The 19,020-nt window shown below is 37.5% G+C and overlaps 1 protein-coding gene across 6 annotated transcripts in view; it reads right to left on the bottom strand.

Annotated features, from left to right (window-relative positions):
- The window catches only part of CSRNP3 (cysteine and serine rich nuclear protein 3), a 189,099-nt gene that overhangs the window by 18,348 nt on the left and 151,731 nt on the right, over positions 1-19,020 (bottom strand). For all 6 annotated transcript variants that reach the window (XM_087435326.1, XM_004428242.2, XM_087435331.1 and 3 more), the window contains one exon: positions 10,601-10,860. In XM_087435326.1, the coding sequence (XP_087291452.1) occupies positions 10,601-10,860 (260 nt within the window). The remainder of the gene's footprint in view (positions 1-10,600; positions 10,861-19,020) is intronic.

Raw genomic sequence — 19,020 nt, 5'->3', positions numbered from 1 at the left:
CCGGAGAAGCGGCTCGTCGGTGCGCGCCCAGGGTCCGAACCCGGCCGCCAGCAGCCGAGCGTGCGCACTTAACCGCCAAGCCATCGGGCAGTCCCCCCCTGACCTCTATTTTAGTATGTTTTTCCCAGTATCTCACAGATAGATTCTAAGTTTCCCATAGTACATAACGCAGTGCTGGGACTCCAGCATGGAATTAAGCACAATGTGTCTAAAAGCTATTCTGTCTATAAAATAAATGCATGCAAAGTAATCAGCACATTCAAAGCAATGCTATCTTTTGAGATAGACCCCCTAGAAGGCAATCCGGGCCTTGGACCATTTCTAGTTTTGTGCTCTCTCCCCAAAATAACATTGCCTTCCCAAGAGCTCAAAGAAAGCTTGCCAAAAACGTGGCTTAAGGAGACCACCAAATAATCCTAACCCTCAAACATGCTTCTGTTTCTGTGTCCATGTGTGTGTAAAAAAAAGAGAGATTGGAAGTGGGGGAAACAGATATAAAATGATAACTATATTAATGACTACAGTTTTTTAATCTGTGTGCCCAACATTGCTCTAAACACTTTATCTGCATTAACTTAGCATCACAAAAATATCATAAGGTAGATATTATCATTATCTCCATTTAACTGAAGAGGAAACTGAGGCACAGGAGTGCTAAATAACTTGCCCAAGATCGCAAGTAGTGAGGCTGTGCAAGAAGTCACAATCCTAGATATTTGATTCTACAGCTTGTACTCTTAACTGCCATGATAATTACATATACACACTGTTTTTATATATTTAATATACACTGATTAGTCTTTTGTGTTTTTGTATTAGGCATTAGGTATATCAATGCACAAGAAACAGGTCTTGATCTCAAAGGATTGAAGTAAAGAGATGAGGAATCTAGTAATTTTAATCCAGTTCATAAGGATTTCCTGGCTGAAGGTGAACACTGGGCATGAGAGTATATAGGAGGGGCCACCTAGAGGTGGAGCTGGAGGTGGGGTGAGAAGGGAAGACTTTCACATCTAAGCTTAACTCTGAAGATGGAGAGCAGTTAGATGAACAAGTGGAGGCAGAATGCATTCCACACTGAGCAACAATAGTTTCAAAGGCCTGAGATGGGACAAAGCATGATGCTTTCATCGGCTTGCAAATTATCCAGATGACTGGACTCGTATGGGATCCCTTCCTGTCTTGGTCCATAAGCAAAGGAAAAAAAGTAAATAAAGAGTTGGCCTTTAGAGAGTAGATCCTCTGTTCCCCTGCCTTAGTCACCTTAGAGGTGATAAGTAATGACTTAACTCATGATTTGATCTAATGATCTTTATCTTATTTTATATTTATCCTACATCTGTGTGCGTTTATTTATACTGTATTGGAAGATCTCAAGGTCAAGTACTCTGTTGTGTGTGTGTGTGTTTGTGTGTTTTGTTCCAATGATGATACTTAAGATGAAACTTAGTTCTTGAGCCACTGTGTAAACTTGTCCAGACTCATTCTACAAATGACTATAACTTTTTTTAAACAGATAGAACAAACATCTTAATTTTGGAAGTTTGTCTGATTTGTACTTATAAGTATAAGCAAACAGTTTCCAAAGTCCAGTACAGTAAAACCTTTTCTCATCTAAACACATTTGAAGTATGGGACACACTGCTGTCAGAATCAGTGGAGTGATTCTCAGACTGCTTTTGGCCAAGTACTGGGTGGGGCTTAAATAAAAATCAGCATTTGATCTTTTTTTTTTGCCATATCATGCAGCAGATGAATTCCACTATAAATCCAATGAGATGAAATTTTGGGTGAATTAGCTGCCTGAAAAAAATTAATTCAATGCAAAATGATTATGGAGAAGGAAACAATACTGAAAATGTGGACTAACTAAAATGACTCAAAACAAAAACCCACGAAAATAAAAACACTTCCTTTCAGCAGTTAAAAGGTGTCCTTAGTAATAAAATCTCCTGGTTACTACCAAGTTATTAACACATGTAAAATTGATAGTGGAAATAAGAATGTGAAAAATAATTCAATTCCACAAACACTGATTACTGCCTATTATAATGATAGTGATGATGTTGAGAATGAGCCAAGCTACCATATATTGAAAACCAGTCATTGAGCTCCATACTTTACATAAACTATCTCACCTAATTTGCGCAGCAATCTAATGAAGTAAGCATTTTTTTATAGTTGAAAAAATTGGAGACTTGAGAAGATAATTTGCCAAAATGTAGCTACATAGTTAATTAGTAGGTGTACTGAGAATCAAACTCAGGTCTATTTGACCTCAGAGCTTGAGCCAGGCTCGCAAGACCAGTTTAGAGGAAAAATTCTTAGACTAATAGTAGAAAACTATACGGAAGAAAAAAGAAAGGATTCGGTTGCAGCCATACTCCAAGAGCTGGTCTCAGTGCTGTGGGGCAGGAGACAAAAGAGCAGAACAAGCTTCCTGAGAATTAGCTCATTCAGAAATGAAAAATATGATTCAGGCACAGAGAATAAGAGCTCAGAACAGAAGAAAACAGGAAACAAGCTGAAGATACGACATCCTCACCAGTTAGCATTTCCTGTGGGTACCTATTTTGTGGGTATGTGGAGGTGGCCTTTCTAAGGAAGATGCCAGCAGAAGCTGGTTCGAGTGACAGCTACCATTGTTGAAATAATGTGTTACTCTTGATTTTCCCAGTGGACTTTTAACTCCTTTACTCTGGCCTGCATTTAATCAGCATAGTATGCTGCCTCATTTTGTAATATTAGTTTTGGTGACTGGTTTCATGTATATCTCCCCCATCACAATGTGAACACATTGAGAATAGAGATCGTGTCTGTCTGGCTCATCACTGTGTCCCCAGAACTTTGTTAATTGCAGTCCCATAGTAATTGATTAATAATTTTTTTTTTTTTTCTGAGGAAGAGTCACCCTGAGCTAACATCTGTTGCCAATCTTCCTCTTTTTGCTTGAGGGAGACATGACCTGAGCTACCATCTGTGCCAATCTTCCCCTACTTTGTATGTGGGTCACCGCCACAGCACGGCTGCTGATTAGTGGTGTAGGTCTGCGCCTGGAACTGAATCCAGGGCTGCCGAAGCAGAGTGTGCCAAATTTAACCACTAGGCCATGGGGCCAGCCTCTAATAAATATTTTTGTGAATGAATATTCTTAATCACTATGCTATACTGCCATTTACTGTACCAGGTATCAGGGTTTACAGATATATGACAATTCTGCCATCTAAGGAGCTTCCAGTATGCTGGGGAGATAACCATGCAATAAATATGATACAGTGTGGTAAGTGCAACAAAATGTATGTGCAAGTTATAGAAGTAACAGGGAGGACGAAATGATAGACCAAAAAAATGGAAGGGTAGATACAAAGGCACAAAGCAGAATTATTTACTTCCTATTCTGAGGAAGCCATAGTCTCTATCAAGCAGAAAAACCTTCAAACCAGAAATGGGAGAACAGATATGTTAGGAAAGATTTAATGTAAAAAAGAAGTGGGGAGACAGCGAAAGAATATTCAGCTATTTTATGTAAGAATCCCCAGTCCAGACAATTTATGCTTTTGAGCAATTTTTTATTGCCTGAAGTTATGATTGTTCAGTCTAATATCTGTGAAGAGTCATGGGGAAAAGAATTAAAACATGATCAAAATGGGAGTGAATTGTTGAAAAAAAAAGCTAATTCTAGGTAATATTCTAGACAGGATTATTTAAACAGATGGTCTCTATATGTGAAGAAAGAGAGAAGTGACTACTAGAATATTGCTTGGGCTCACTAAAGAAAGAATGTCCATTTGTCAAATTAAACTCCATGCAGAACATCAACATATAAGATAGATAAAAGTGGGTACACAGAGCTATGACCCCATGGAACACAACTGGAAACCACTGATCTAGTTCTGAGATTTTCAAACAAAATTTCTTATGTTCTTTACATGGAAGAAGGGAAAGTGAGCTGATTAAGAGTATGGTTAGATACATGAATTTTTAGTTATTTGAGCAGTTGAAAGTCTCTCCAAGACCAGTGACGCTCAGATCTTCTGCACCATCAATGAGGCTGGGAATTAGGGATGTGACACACATACATTCTATCATAGCAGTGGTCCACCATGGCAACGAGTCTCAATGGAGGTCATGGAGGGATGGTGAAGGGGAAGCTCTCCCTTTTCTCCTGAGGATCACTACTCTGAGAAGATATCCTGAACTTGGCTGTGTCTTGTTAAATTTAGTTTTTAAATCGTGTCTTGGATGAAGACCTAAAAGGCAGGCTAAACACATCAGCATGACAGATGACAAGATCAGGTTTATTCAGATTAAAAAACAAAACTTTATTTATCACTCTCTGTACGCCATGTCCAGCACCAAAGAGGATTCTTGCCCTGGAGATATAAAGTTTTGACTTGTATAATGATGTGGACCTGACTTACCTGGGTTTTGTTTGTTTGCTTTCTTGTTTTTCTTTTTTGTTGTTGCTGTTGTTTTACTTACTACCAGCTTAATATGAACAAACAAAATGATCAAGGTCCAAAAAGCTGCTGTTAACTAGACCCACAGACAGAGCACCCACATCCTGAGAGGGGATAATGTAACATATTCCTATATACTGGACAGATCCCATCTGGAGTACCAAGCCTAGGTCAAGTACCATATTTTGAGGTGGACACTAATAAACAGCATTATATCCAGAAGAAGGTAACCAGGGTGATAAAGTGTCTGAAAACCACGCCCTAGGAGGATTAGTGAAAAGAACTAGGGATGTTTAATCCTATAGAACAGAACCACATGGAACTCATAGAACCTATTGCCAAATATTTGCACGTCCATTAACGCTTTCAAACACTTGGAGTTTGGAGAATAGGGACCAGATTGATTCTGTGTGCCTGGAGGGCAGAATTAGGGTCAAAAGGTATAATTAGATGGTAGCAGGTTGGTCAATGTAAAGAAGACCTTTCTAACAAGTCAAGCTGCATAAATGGAATGGACTATCTCAAAAAACAGTGTGCTCTGGGTTGCTAAAGATGTGCAATAAGAGGCACAAATCCGTATCGGATATGCATTTGATAGAAGGAATTCCTGGTTTCATGGTATGAGTTGGATAAATGACCTAGTCACTAAGGTCTCTGGCAAACTAAAGGAAAACATTCATATCATTTTGATATTCAGTCAAATCTTGTAGTAGAATTCTTTCGCTCATTAGCTGTTAATTGCAGGTGGCAAATTGGAACCAATTTAATTATGCCCTCAAAGACCCAGGACGTTTGGTTGCTTTGTCAGCCTATAAGAATTTCAACAACCTGAATTTACAAGGAGTCCTTGGCTTACACCTCACCACAAAGGCACCAGAAAGGATGCTAATGTCAACATATAAGACATATAAACTTTTCATACATTCCTTTATCCTCGTTTCTGGTTTAGACCAACATTGCTTCCATTAGTAGCAGCTAATAAGCCATGAATCCAACAGTGTGCTGGTAAATATTTAAAAACTCGGTCTCTGGAAAAAAAAAAAATGTTCTAATTTGTTGTGTTTGTCAAGTCCCAAGGTGTAAACACTCCCATCATGGTCGATTTCAAGCTACCATTGGGAAGAGATGTGCCCAGTCCACGTTAGTGAGCAACTTTTGCAAGCTGGCTCTAGCACACCATATTTTAATCAGGAGAATCATTTCCACTGACTTCTTCTGAACTAGAAGATCAATGTTTATTGCACAGGAAGAATGTAGAGATCTGATTACATATGCTTAATTGCTCCACTAAAATTAAAATACCAGCCATATTTTGAAAGAACTTATTCTTAAATGTATTGCATTTGCTCAGGGCTGAAGCCCAGGCTTTCAGTCTTCCCCACTTTGGTTAGGTGTATTGTAACCAAATAGATTGTGCATATGACATGGCAGGTATTTGGGACATCCAAGTTTTCCATTGGTGTTGGAGCAGGCCTCTATTTAGGGATGCATTCTAGAAGAACTGCCCCTAAGTACGCTCTTGAGTAATCTCTGCAGAGTCCAGCAGAGATGTTCTATAGGGACAAGTGGAGTTAAAAAACACCATGACCAGCAAATCTGACCTATCTAATAAAGAACTGCAGTATGAGGAAACAGTTAAAAACACATCCAGAAATTTGGAAATTGCAGGTTAGAGATAATAGCCTATGTCAACCATCTCTCACAAGCCGCTAATCTCTTATATCTCCTGGAACATTTAGGATCTTTATCTGGAGGTTAGTTAAATCACAAGACTGTTGAAGGGATACAAGGGGCAGGGCTGGAGGTGAAGGAGGAGAATTATAATGTTGCATGGGTAAGTCACTAAGTGAATAAAGCACAGTCATAAAATGTAAGATTTGCAGTGAAGAAGATTTAGATAGAGATTTTTAAAAGGTTTATCATTAAAGAAAGAGTTACCATCTGGCAACTCTTTCTTTAAGAGGAAAGAGAGCAAATAACTAAGAATTACTTAAGAAACACATGACTCAAAAATTGAGAAAACTATATAACCCCGGAAAGCGATTGGAAATGGTACCAGAGTGGAGATAGACTTTTGATCTCAGATAGGAGAGGAAGAAAAACTAAGATTGAAAAAACATTGAGAAAGAGAGGGCAGTCAAAGCTGTGAAAGCTAAATTAGATTTCCCAGAACAAGGTAGTAGAATCCAGTAAGATATAACCCAGAGGCAATTGGAATGCCAAGCCTCTTTGAAACATACAAATGGCTGCCTAATGCATTTTACAGATACATGTGAAATGGGAATAAAGGCTAATGTAATTGTTCAATAATGTGGTGCAGATGATGAAATCTAAGCACTTAATTTGGAAAAGAGTATAGTATTAAGATGACTACACTGATTACTGTGAAGAGTATGACATGTTTCAATGGGCTTGACAGAGAAATAGGACTGTGCTCTGTAATTTAGAAATCTAAAGCTAGTTATTTCTTCTAGGAACATGTATTTTATTCAATCAGCTTTCTCCATTAATTGTTTTCAGACAATGTTTGGAACACCAACACAACCAACAAAAAAGACATATTTCAACACCCAAAATGGAATTGGATTTGTTCTACAAATCTAACTGTATATATTATTTCTCAATATATCTGACTCGATTTGATTGAGATGAATTACCAAATAAGAAGCAATTTTACAATAAAAAACTAAATTTCTATTCTTATTTTGTTTCAAAAATATTTATTATAAGGAAACATCAAAAAGTGGGTATGTGTATGTTTCTTTTTACTAATCTTTCACTATTAAGGCCTCATTGGAGGAGGTGCCATTGTATAAATTCTCTATTGGGAACCAAGAGAGGCACCCTGGAAAGATGTGGAGGCACAGCGGAAAGAGAAACTTCTCCTTACTGTTCTGGGGCTGTTGTTTCTCAAATAAGTAGGAGGGAAGCTTCCCAGTTCCAAGTCCAATGAGTTTCTGGTGGCATTTTATCTGGTCTCCATACTGAGGGCTTTGAAAAATGTTTGATAATGAGGGCTTTGGAAAGTGTCTTGTCAGAGGCTGCCCTCTCTCTTCTTACCCTATAGGCAGTTCACTGCCATTCAGAGACGACCACCTCCAGGCAAAACCAAGGTGGCAAAGTTTGTCTTTAACAATCCTTGCTTTCCACTTTGAACCCTTCTCTGGGCCAGTAATCCTCCTGCTGCCCCAGTTAAAATAATGGAATCAATTTAGCTACATTTATTTTGTTACTTACCTCACAGGTATTTATGTTTCCAAATAAAAGTTATATTAAAGGTGAAATTTCAAGTATCAGAGTGAAATTTTTGGATAGCTCATGTTTTTGGATAGCTAATTTTAGATTTCAGATAGTTAAACCTTAGACAAGTATAGTCAATGATATTTTAAAAATCCTAAAAGTTAATATACTAGAGGAATTACAGTTAAAATACACAAGCTTTCCTCCATTAATTCTCCTCAGATTTTTTTAGCAAACTGGTCCACATTGCTGTGATCTTTTATTAATTTCATGTGACATGTGTTTCTGAGTTTCTGAATACTTTCAGTACCGTGAGGCTAATATCAGATCACCTCAGAATCTCATTATCTTTTTGTTTGATGGTCATTTGGAAGGAGTGATGATATCCAAATGCCTTTTGTTTATATCTTCACCAAAAGAGAAACCTGCATGTTTTCACTTATCAATGACAAACCAAGACATGACACCCCCTGGACGATTGCCTCTGCAACTTCCAACACTAAGCACAATGAGAAAAATGAATCAATAAGAAAATGCTCCTTTTGCTTCTTTTCTTCCTCAGCTTGTTAAAAATAAGAAGCATAGAAATAGCTGAATACAAATTATAGTTATCAGAATATATCACTGCCTGATATGGAAGAAGGTTCCTGTAGGCGTGTGGCTCCCCCTAACATTCATCACATGCACCATGTGTCTCAAAGTTCACCATAATAAATCTTTTGGTTCTCAGATAGAATTACAGCCTCCAGCTGTTAAAAACCACTGCACACAGTACCAAATCCCGGAAAGGGATGACTCCCTATAGGTCCAGAGATTGTCTTTCCCTATGCCTGTGGGGGATAATCAATTAATTCTGGAATAGGATGTAACAGGATAATATAACCAGTTTTCTATTAAGTGAGCCAGTTATTTAACATCTTTGTGCTTTTTTTCTTCAGTTGTACACATGGTCTCATAATTCACCTATCCCACTGGGTCTTTGTTAGGATCAAATTAAATAATGTTTATAAAATGCCTGGCAAATAAAATATCACTAAATGAATGGCAGCCATTACTATTGTTCTGCCTGTATTTGAATTGGAGAATGACTTCACTCTTTGGGTAGAGGTTAGAGTTGGTTTGTAGTGGGTTAGAAAGAGAGACGGTGGATTTCAGAAGAAATTCTGAGAATTATTATTGAATTAAGCTATATGGAAAGAAATCATAAAAAACAACAACAATAATAATGGATTGCTAACAAAAAATCTTAAGGGACTTTCAGTGAAACCTGTCAAAAATACCACCAAAGGAAACATGAGATATGCTCTAGGCTAGGCTGTACTTAATTTAAGCAACTGGCTTCTTGTGCAACTGGGAATAATGCACATACGTAAATTGCAAAATACATAAAAACAAGGTGTTCTGAAACACTTCACACCTCTGCCTCCTGACTTTATACTGGAAACTAAAGGTACAGGTAACACAGGTGTGCTTATGGTATTTCAGCCGTTTAATGAACGACTCTCTATGTTAAGTACCCTGGATTATCTAAGAAAGATTTCCTTTGTCATTAGACAATGATGGGAGAGCATTTCCTATATATTGATAGGTTGATGAATCAATACAAATATAAAGAGTGTCTCTGATGGATGAAACAAGTTTCTGAGTTGTGTTTTTCTCCACTTAATCTCTAATGTGGCACAACAATAGGTCTCTCCACCTGGACATCTCCCTGACATCTCTTTAATAACTCAAAAGACTCTCAAAATCAGTATGTTCAAAAATGATCTCATTATCTACCCCTCTCCCCACTCAGCCCCAACCTACTCCTCTTCCTGGATTCCTTGTCATATCCTCGTCATAGAGAAAGGCACTATCACCTACAGCCCGTTCAGTTTTGCAAGCCAGAAATTTAGGAGTCATTCTGGAGTCCCCCTCTTTTCCCTCCAAATCCAAACTCTCATCAAGGACTGTTGATTTTACTTGCTAAATTTCTCCCTCTGTCTATCTCTCTTTATCTTTCCTACCATCAGTCTAATTTAATCTTCCATCATCTCTCTCCTGGACTACTGTAATAGCCTCTTAACTGGTCTAACTCCATATGCCTCCCCTAAAATGGCTGCCACTCCCCCCAAACTATTCTCACATCATACCATTAATTAGATCATATTATCCCACCACTCCAAGCCCATGCTTAAAACTCTTGGATGACTTCTGATGGCGTTAGGATGAAGAGGAAAAAAAATGCCTTCACGTGACCTACAAAGCCCAGCCCCACCTCCTTCATGTTACTCTACTCTGTTTGTCTCTGCCCCAGCCACATTAGCCTTTGTGTGCTCTCTGTGCTTCCTCCTGCCACAAGGCAGCTCTGGCTCTTCCTGCTGCCTGAACCACTCTTGCCAACCCTTTTCACCTCGTTATCTGTTCAGATTTCAGTTCCACCATCACTTCCTTGCGGAAACCTTCCTTGATCTCCGGACCACATCAATTCCCTGTTATATACTTTCATAGCTCCTTGCAACTGTCCTTCATAGCACTAAATGAAGCTGTAATTTTATTTTGTCTACATGATTAATATTTTTCTTTCTTATTAATATATAAGTTCCAAGAGAGAAAGGATCACATGAATTTTTTGATACCAGTTAGCCCCAGTCCAAGCACGGAGTCTATGACCTAGCAACACTCAATAATAAATATTTATAGAATGAATAAAGAAACAATGCCAGGTAAGTTTTCCACATTGCTTTCAGTGAAGAGATTATACTGTTTTTGCTTTAAAAATAAAAAAAGCCTCAGCAGGCAATCTGCTATGTAAAATGCCCAGTTCAGTCCGTGAATATAAATATGAAAATGGTTAACTCAACCAAATGGAGGTAAGAATATGAGGTTTTGCAGAAAGTGAGTTTCTAACTTTTTTTTACCTTTAGTTTTAAAGAGTTCAGTTTTTCCTCCCTGAGGTGTTCTCTCAACATCTCCCGGTGGAGCCTCTCCTGCTCTCTCGCAAATTCGCCAAGAGTGTACTGGCGCACGCTGTTATGGCGGCTGGACATGCCCAGGGTGCTGCCCCCTTGACTGGGCACGCTCGTGAAGCCTTGCCTCCTGGTGAAGTAGTACACGGTGACACAACTAAAATGCACATTCTTTGTCCTCAGCCGCTTCTCCCTTTTGAGAATGGAGGAAGCTGAAAGAGAAAAAGATAATTCAGTTAACACCTAGGGCAGCAGTTTTCAGATGAGGTGAAGAATTAGAAAATGCCGCAGGATGATTTTGAATCTATGGTCAACCTTTCTGGCTGGGAGACCCTAAAAATGTTATATCCCAGAGTTGGTACAGATTTCTATTTCCTTTTTTAAATTTTCCTCTAGCTGTGGTAGAGTAGACTTTTAAGTCCTTCTATAATGGTAGTCTAAGCAAACTTTTAGGAAAACTGCCAATAGTCTGTGAATCACTGGCAGAATTTAATTTCTCATTTCCCCTAACCTCTTAAGTTTTGGTTTTATGATTTTCACATGAGTTGTATTATACTATAATCAGAAAAGACACATACTACAAACCCTCATACTTTGGATCTTATTTTGACATGGAAGGTGCTTGGCATGAAAAAAAATGTTTATTTTCGAATTTTAGAAAATTCCAAAAAGTAATAAAAATTCATGAGAGAGGCTCACTGGCACTATTTAGATATTTTTACAATCTAAATCTAACAAGATTTCACTTGATAAAGCCCCACTAAATAGCATTACAAGCAGTGGAATTTTAATCCAAATTGAAAATGCCATGAGATATATCAGAAGCTTTACTACTAGTTATAGGGATATCAAGATGCAGAGAGCATCATGGAGAGTTGAGATACACACTGTAGTTGAGAGAAAAAGAGTCATACATTATAATCATGACCTTTCGGAGTTGGAAGACATGTTAGACATTATCCAGCCCAGTTCTTTTATTTTATAGTGAAATAACCCAGGCTTGCAGAATTTGAGTGATTTCTTTGAATGTAGATAGTTAATGGCAAAGCTAAACTTACACCTAAAAACTCCCATTCTGGTGCCATATTATATGACACTTCTCCATTGGGGAAGGAAAGGAACACTGAATTGAAGAGAAAGATACAGAATCGTGCTGTTATGGTTGAATTGTGTTCCCCCCCCCCCAATATGTCGAAGTCCTAACCCTCAATATCCCAAAATATAACCTTATTAGGGAATAGGGTCTTTACAGAGGTAATCAAGTTAAAATGAGGTCATTAGAGAGGGCCTCAATCTGAATTGACTGGTGTTCTTATAAAAAGGGAGAATTTGGACACAGACATGCACAGAGAGATAACATGAAGAGACACAGGGAGAAGCCCATGAGAAGATGAAGGCAGAGACTGGGATTACACCGCCACAAGCTAAGGAATGTCTAGGGCTACCAGAAGCTGGAAGATACAAGGAAAGATCCTTCCTCTACAGGTTACAGAGAGAGCATGGCCTTGCCAACACCTTGATTTTGATCTTCTAGTTTCCAGAACTGTGAGACAAGAAATTTCTGTTGTTCTAAGCTGCTGAGCTGGTGGTACTTTGTACCAGCAGCCCTAGGAAACTAATACACATGTTCAAGTAGAAAAACAGACAGAAACAATGAACTGAGAAGAAATCCTTGTATGTCAATAAATAGTATAAGCTAACATTTATGGAGTGCTTCCCAAGTTCTGTACTATGCACAGAACTCTATATGAATTATCTCATTTTATCCTTACAGTTCCTTGGGTTGATATTACCCATGTCTCCATTTTGAGGAAACCAAGTCACCAAAGGTTAAATAATATGGCCAAGGTCATGCAACTAGTGGTGAAACTGGGATTCATTATTCCAGAGCCCAGCCTTTTAACCATCATGTCACAGTAGAGGGCTGAGGCTACTCTAAGGGAGTTGAACAAGCTGAGATTTGGCGTCATACTACTTTATGTAGCTATCAACTGCTGCTGGACTTCTGTTTCCAGTGATGAGAAACTCAGACAGAATGAACAGACTCAGAAGATTATAGAGTAAGAGAAGTATGACATTTGGGCAAGAGTTTAGCTCTCTCAACTTTCTCTCCTCTCTACTGTTTTACTTCTCCAGAAGAGACTGCCAGAAAGCAAATGTTTTCAATCATGTACATAATTTTCCCATTTATTTATGCATATGTTCAAGGCAACATACTTGTACTCCTGGTAGCAGAGACGATTTTCAACTTTGATTTAAAAGCTCTGATCTGCTTCATAACTGTATGTTTAAATCATCTTAAAAGAGAGAAGAATTTCTCAAAATGCAAAAGATCACCATAGAAAGCAAAATTCAACAATCTGCTCAGTAATCTGCTACCCTATCTGACAACCTCTTCCATCACCACCTTACGGCAGGCTAGAGACTCTGGTTTTGGGTGATAACCTTCAACCTTTTCTACTCTTGATATCACAAAAATGATGCCCTTAAGACATTATCTTTCAAGGCCATACATTTATAGATAAGAAAAAAAGATTTTAATGTATTCATTTAAAATAATTATTATAAACACCTCTGATGATTTTTTACTTATTTTTTAGACAATTCATGGTACTTTAGACAAATTCCCTTTTTAAAAATTTATTTAGGGAGCCGGCTCGGTGGCGTAGTGGTTAAGTTCGCTCGCTCCGCTTCAGCGGCCCGGGGTTTACCGGTTCAGATCCCGGGCGCGGACAGACACACCACTCATCAAGCCATGCTGTGGAGGCATCCCATATACAAAAAATAGACGAAGATGGGCACAGATGTTAGCCCAGGGCTAATCTTCTTCAGCAAAAAGAGGGAGATTGGCAATCGATGTTAGCTCATAGCCAACTTTCCTCACACACACACACACAAAAATTATTTATATCCTGTACCTGTATTTTTAGGTTATAAAAAGAATTCTTCAACTTTCTGGATGAATCTATTGCACCACCATTTGCCAAAAAGCCAGATTACCCTTTCCCAAAGACAGAGTTTAGAAATGATTTTCTAAGGCTTTTAGGATGACAATAGTGGCAGAGAGCAGGGGCCCTTCACCTGGGATCTTGGCATAGCTAACATTGTCAAAGTATGCTAGCATTAGTGCTCCTTTCTATCCACTAGGGTTTATAATTCAAATGTGCTTATGATTGTTTTCACATTTGCATATTATAAATAGCACTGTAAAAACAGTGATCAAAAAGCTTATGGAACATATTTAAAAGGACAGCTTTGAAATACTACAAGGTCAGCCTTGGGGGGGATATTTTAAGTGTGGCTTTCCTGAACTTCGGAGCCACCCACGTCTCTCTTCTGATGATTGAATTGGAGCACTAGAATGGACCTTTATGGGCTATCTCCTGCCTCCAGGCCCCAATTTGACTAACATCACAAAATGCAGTCATAAAAAAGGCATCTGTGTTCTTCAAGCCTGGGAAAAACAGACTAAATTCAGTCAGCACGTCTGCCTTAGGGAATCTGAAACCTCCCTGATATACCTACCCAGTAATTTGTGCCCTTTGCAGAATGATTGAACTCTACTTTGTGTCTCTACAGAGTTTAGTATTCACTTGACTACTTGTGAGGTCAAGAGCAAGAAAAGAGAGGGAGGAGAAGGTGGCTTTCATTACTGCTTTGAAAAATTATTAGTCTGTTTTCATACACAATACTAATTTTTTGGTGTCTTTCAGCTCCTTTTCTTTGATCTCATTCACAGTTACCACCCTGAAGCAGAAGTGTCTAAACACAACAATATTTTATATACTGCTCAGGACATAGCTCTTGGGAACACCATTATGGTTAGCACATCAGAGCATACTGGTGTTACTGTAAAATGATCACATATTAGGGAGATAATACTGACCTTTGTAAATTAAAGGAATAAACAGCACAGAGTGACTGATATTAACTATCTCCAGAAACTATCCAACTTAGAAAAATGCATGGAGAAAAGAATTGGGAAATTGACTAATTCACATTGCTAGGGTAAGAATGTAAGTAGATAAGATAAAATAATCTTATCTTATCGTAAATTATTTAAGACTTCACGAACAGAGTGGATTAAAAGTGGAAGCCAAAACTGAGAATTGGACAGTGTGTTTCTAGGACCATTCAAGTGAGCCAGTGCTCTGAGCGAACAAATATTCTGAGTATTCTCATCCCACAGAGAAGATGAGTATATTGAGGCATCAAAGTTCAATCACCTTAGGCTCTAAGAAAATTCAACCGACTTTGCTCCAGTTCCACACTCCTAAACCAACCTGTTCATACAGATTGGAATACACTTTCAAATCAACAAGACTATCTGGTTGACTTATCAACTTTATTTCTTGCTGAAAATAATCAAGTTTGCTTTCAGATGTATACTTCAGCCATTTGTGAATGTGGTTAGTGAGAGTATGTCATTCCACCTGAGACTGCCTTCTCTGCATGCACAGAGACCATCACATGTCCAGGTCTGTAAAACTGAAGACCGGATTCTGGACCATTGAGTCCACCATGGTGCAGCCACTTTGGAGCTAACGCTTGAGTAGTGAGCCAGTCGCCCTCTTAAGGTGCACTTGTTCTTTTTAGTGTCAATGACTTTCAGCAAAGCCCTGCTATAGCTGGAAAGGCAGAAAGTAGTAAACAGAGCCATGTATTTTGGCACTAACTTAGGCACATGGTCCAGTCTGATGTTAAACAGGGGGTAAATCGTGGAAAATAGTAATTCTACCATTTGGGTCTGAAGTCAATAGTACACTTCTCTCTCCTATGCGCTGTGTTCAAAAGGAAAATACCAGATGATTTATGTCTATATTTTGAGTTTATTTTTCATTTATTTGGGGGAAATTTAATAGAAGCAAAGTGAGATTGCTGAACTTAATTTGTTTTTCTTGGTAAATCCTGGGCAATAAAAACTTGTGTTTTTAAATCATACAGACCAAATTAATCAGCAGCTCTAAAAGTGTGCACGTTGTTTCTTACCTTTTGAAAAACAAATTAAGATCTAATCAGTTATGAAGTCATGAAGCTTAGCTTACAAACAGAAAATCCAGTTTCATAAGAAAATATTTTTGTATAGAAATTAGCATAACACCTTGGATATTACATCAATTTCCAATGGTTAAAGTTATTAAGATTAAAAAAATATCTCCTTAATCTTTATAAGCGACTTCTGCAAATTTCCTGTAATCATATTGTCACATCTTCTCCAGCTTAACATGATTGTCAAGTTTGGCCCCTCTTGATCAGGGACTAGTTCCTTTGAAAATGAAGCCAAGTTTGTTATCAAAAGCAATCCTTCCTGTTCTAACTGCCCATCTTACTCCTTTAAGTTACATCCTTAAGTTTCCCTAATACACTTGTCCCAGTCATGTCTTTCATTGTTTTGCTCAAGTAAGGTATTTAGAACAATAAGAAATCATTCAAGCGGGAGAAACTCCAAAAGACTGATAATATGGAAATATCTTGGGGCATGGGTGAATGAGAGGCAAGACGAAAGTAAAGACTAATTGGGAATATTTTCTTTCCAACCATGAACAAAATCCAAATTACCTTAAGTATGTAATATAAAATGATCTATTACCTATGGCCAAATCAATGTTACATTATTTTATATTCAGTATGTTACTTTAAACTCAGTTATGAAGGGTAAAAAACACACAAAAACAAAAGAAAGAGATTCTCTCAAACACTGGACATCTTATAGGCAATATTGAGGTACACCCAATATTTTGGACTTGAAGTGCTTTGCATTTCCAAAAAGGTAATCAGAACTGAGACAGAGTCAGTAAATGTAAGAAAATGTCGGAATCTGCCAAATAGACAGCAAATCAGGGGCCTTTTTTTTTTTCTTTTACTCCTGCCCTTATTATTATGAAAGTAGCATTCAAAAACAAAAATCAAGGAAAGGCAGCTCCCACTCACAGTGGTGCTCATGATGTCAAGTCCAGGTTTGTATATGGTTCCCTATAGTGTGAATGACAGCTCTAAATGCTTTTAAAATTATAGCACATCTCTCTTGCCAGCCCCTAAATGCCACTCTTCCCCATCTCAAACCAACCAACCAACTTACATACCAGTAAAGCAGCAAATAGACTAGACCGTATAAAATATGATAAATGTACATAAGAACCAGTTATTCTGATTTCAGTCCTTCTGTAGAGGAGGAATAGGTTTATAATTCATAGACAAGATTAGGTAGTTTAACCATTTAGCCATTTTCCATTCTAATATTAAGTTGAAAATATTCACAGTGGATTGCCCTTGAGACTAATAATGTTTTTCGTGCATTGCAGCTTCTGAGTGAAATAATTCAAGATGAGACCCTTTTGTTTAAATCACTACTTAACACAAACAAAACAAAATAAAACAAACCCTCTCATATAAGACTATGTGAATAAGTATTCTATCAAGATGTGTACAAATACTGCATATGCATTTAAGCAAAAAAATATTAGCAAGAATAGAAATAATATAAAAAGATGAGCCTAGACACTGGATGACTAAAGCTTTGTTTTGGATCATGAACATGCATGTCACGTCGTCATCCATTCAGTCTGTCGGCTACGTCTACACAGGCAAGCGAGAGATCTGCGTGGAGGGAAGCAGCTCTCTCCTGAGTCTCTCCTGACAGCTACAGCCCAGGCCGCTCAGCACACTGCAAGCTGAATTTGACATTATAGTGGTAATCATCTATTTGCAATTCTCAGCTTGGGAAAAAAATAAGGTCTATCACCGAAAATTTTGATGCAAATTCAGAAAGCTGCATATAAAAATTAAGTGTAAACTTTGACCTTCCAGCTTTGATGTCATAAATAATTAAAATGATTAACTTACAAAGAGTGGTCATTTTTCAGAACTAGCTATTTTTCATCCACACACTTTATTAAAGATGCCCCCTGCACTTTCCCTCTAATTCTTGTGAGTAATCTAAAAAAAAAAGGGAGGGGTTATTTTGTTCTCATACTTGTTAGGACAAGAGGAACAAATACTATATTTTAAAGTTATAAACTTGAAATTAAAGAATTGAAAGAGCAAAAATTTAAAAAAGAAATCATATTCTCTTTTGTATACAATCTCAATATATAATTGACTTAGCACTGACCCTCTCCTGCTTACAGTAAAATGATGTCCCACTGAAAATGTGATGTGACTGCAGAATGCCCCAGCCATCAACAGAAAATGCAATTAACGTTGGGGATGGTGAATTGTTAAACTAAAACAAATTTAGATTAAACTATAGATTAAAATAGTACCACTAACTCAGAGATCTAATTTTCCTTTTTCATCAATTCATCCATCAAATTTATAGTTCCAGGCATCATGAATTTTGGCATTCCAATTCTATGTTTGACATGCAGTCTTCCTTCTGGTTCAATTTTGTTTTTATACGATACATCACTGAAATAAAGTTTATAAATTAAAATCCTAGAGCAAAATATTTGAAACACAATGTAATACTGAAGTGTTTTCCTAAATCTAGGCCTGCATTCTGCTCAGTTCTGCCCAAAGTGGGATTTTTTCTTATTCCATATATTCAGCCAGCCGTATGACATTATCACTGGTAAGAACAATTTTACAGAATTTTGATCAACATTATCAGCCCTTTTCTCTTTTCACACTATGTATATTTCTTTAGATAACATTAAAATTTTCCAGGGAATTTTTAAGATTTCTGTAGAGCCAATGTTAACATTTACATATAAAAACACACATTATTATTGAAGTATTTATTTGTTTTCTCATTTTTAAAGAATGCTTCTTTATTGTAAACATATCATATTACTAATGAATTAGGGAAAATATTATCCTATTCTGATACCTGGAAAATAATAAACCGGCAGATAATGTAATCAATTAAAATCTGAATTCTCATACTTGCTAAGATCCATGATACAGATTACATTAATGAGCATCTGCTTTTTTCTCTATTTTCAGAATTATGTTTATCTACCTCAAAGGAATATTATCAGAAATAATTACCTTTGTAAAAAGCCTTAAGAATCACAGACGGAAAGCATTACATATGCAGAGTACTATCTTGGTGATGCTGTAAACCAAATAAAAACTTCTCCCTTTATTATCAGTAAGAAAATAAGTACCACCTACTTCCCAGCTTGTTTCCTTAATCTCTCATACGCGCAATTAAACGCTAAAACATCATGCTTAAGAAACACATTTCACTGCTACTAAAGTAACAGCTATTTCCAAAATATAAAAACCTATACTCTCATTTTATTAAAATCTCAACGTGGATACCACCTTAAGAACATACCATTTCTTACTGGGACAAAAGGTAGTCGGTACTAAACATAAATAATCACAGTTCTGGCTGCAGTCCAAGGTGTACGCACTTTCCTCTGCTG

The sequence above is a fragment of the Ceratotherium simum genome, chromosome 9 (assembly GCF_057802395.1).
Source record: "Ceratotherium simum simum isolate JZ-2026a chromosome 9, ASM5780239v1, whole genome shotgun sequence".
NCBI classification, from domain to species: Eukaryota; Metazoa; Chordata; class Mammalia; order Perissodactyla; family Rhinocerotidae; genus Ceratotherium; species Ceratotherium simum.
The sequence above is the reverse complement of the archived record's forward strand: the minus strand, read 5'-3'. Positions and strand labels throughout refer to the sequence as shown.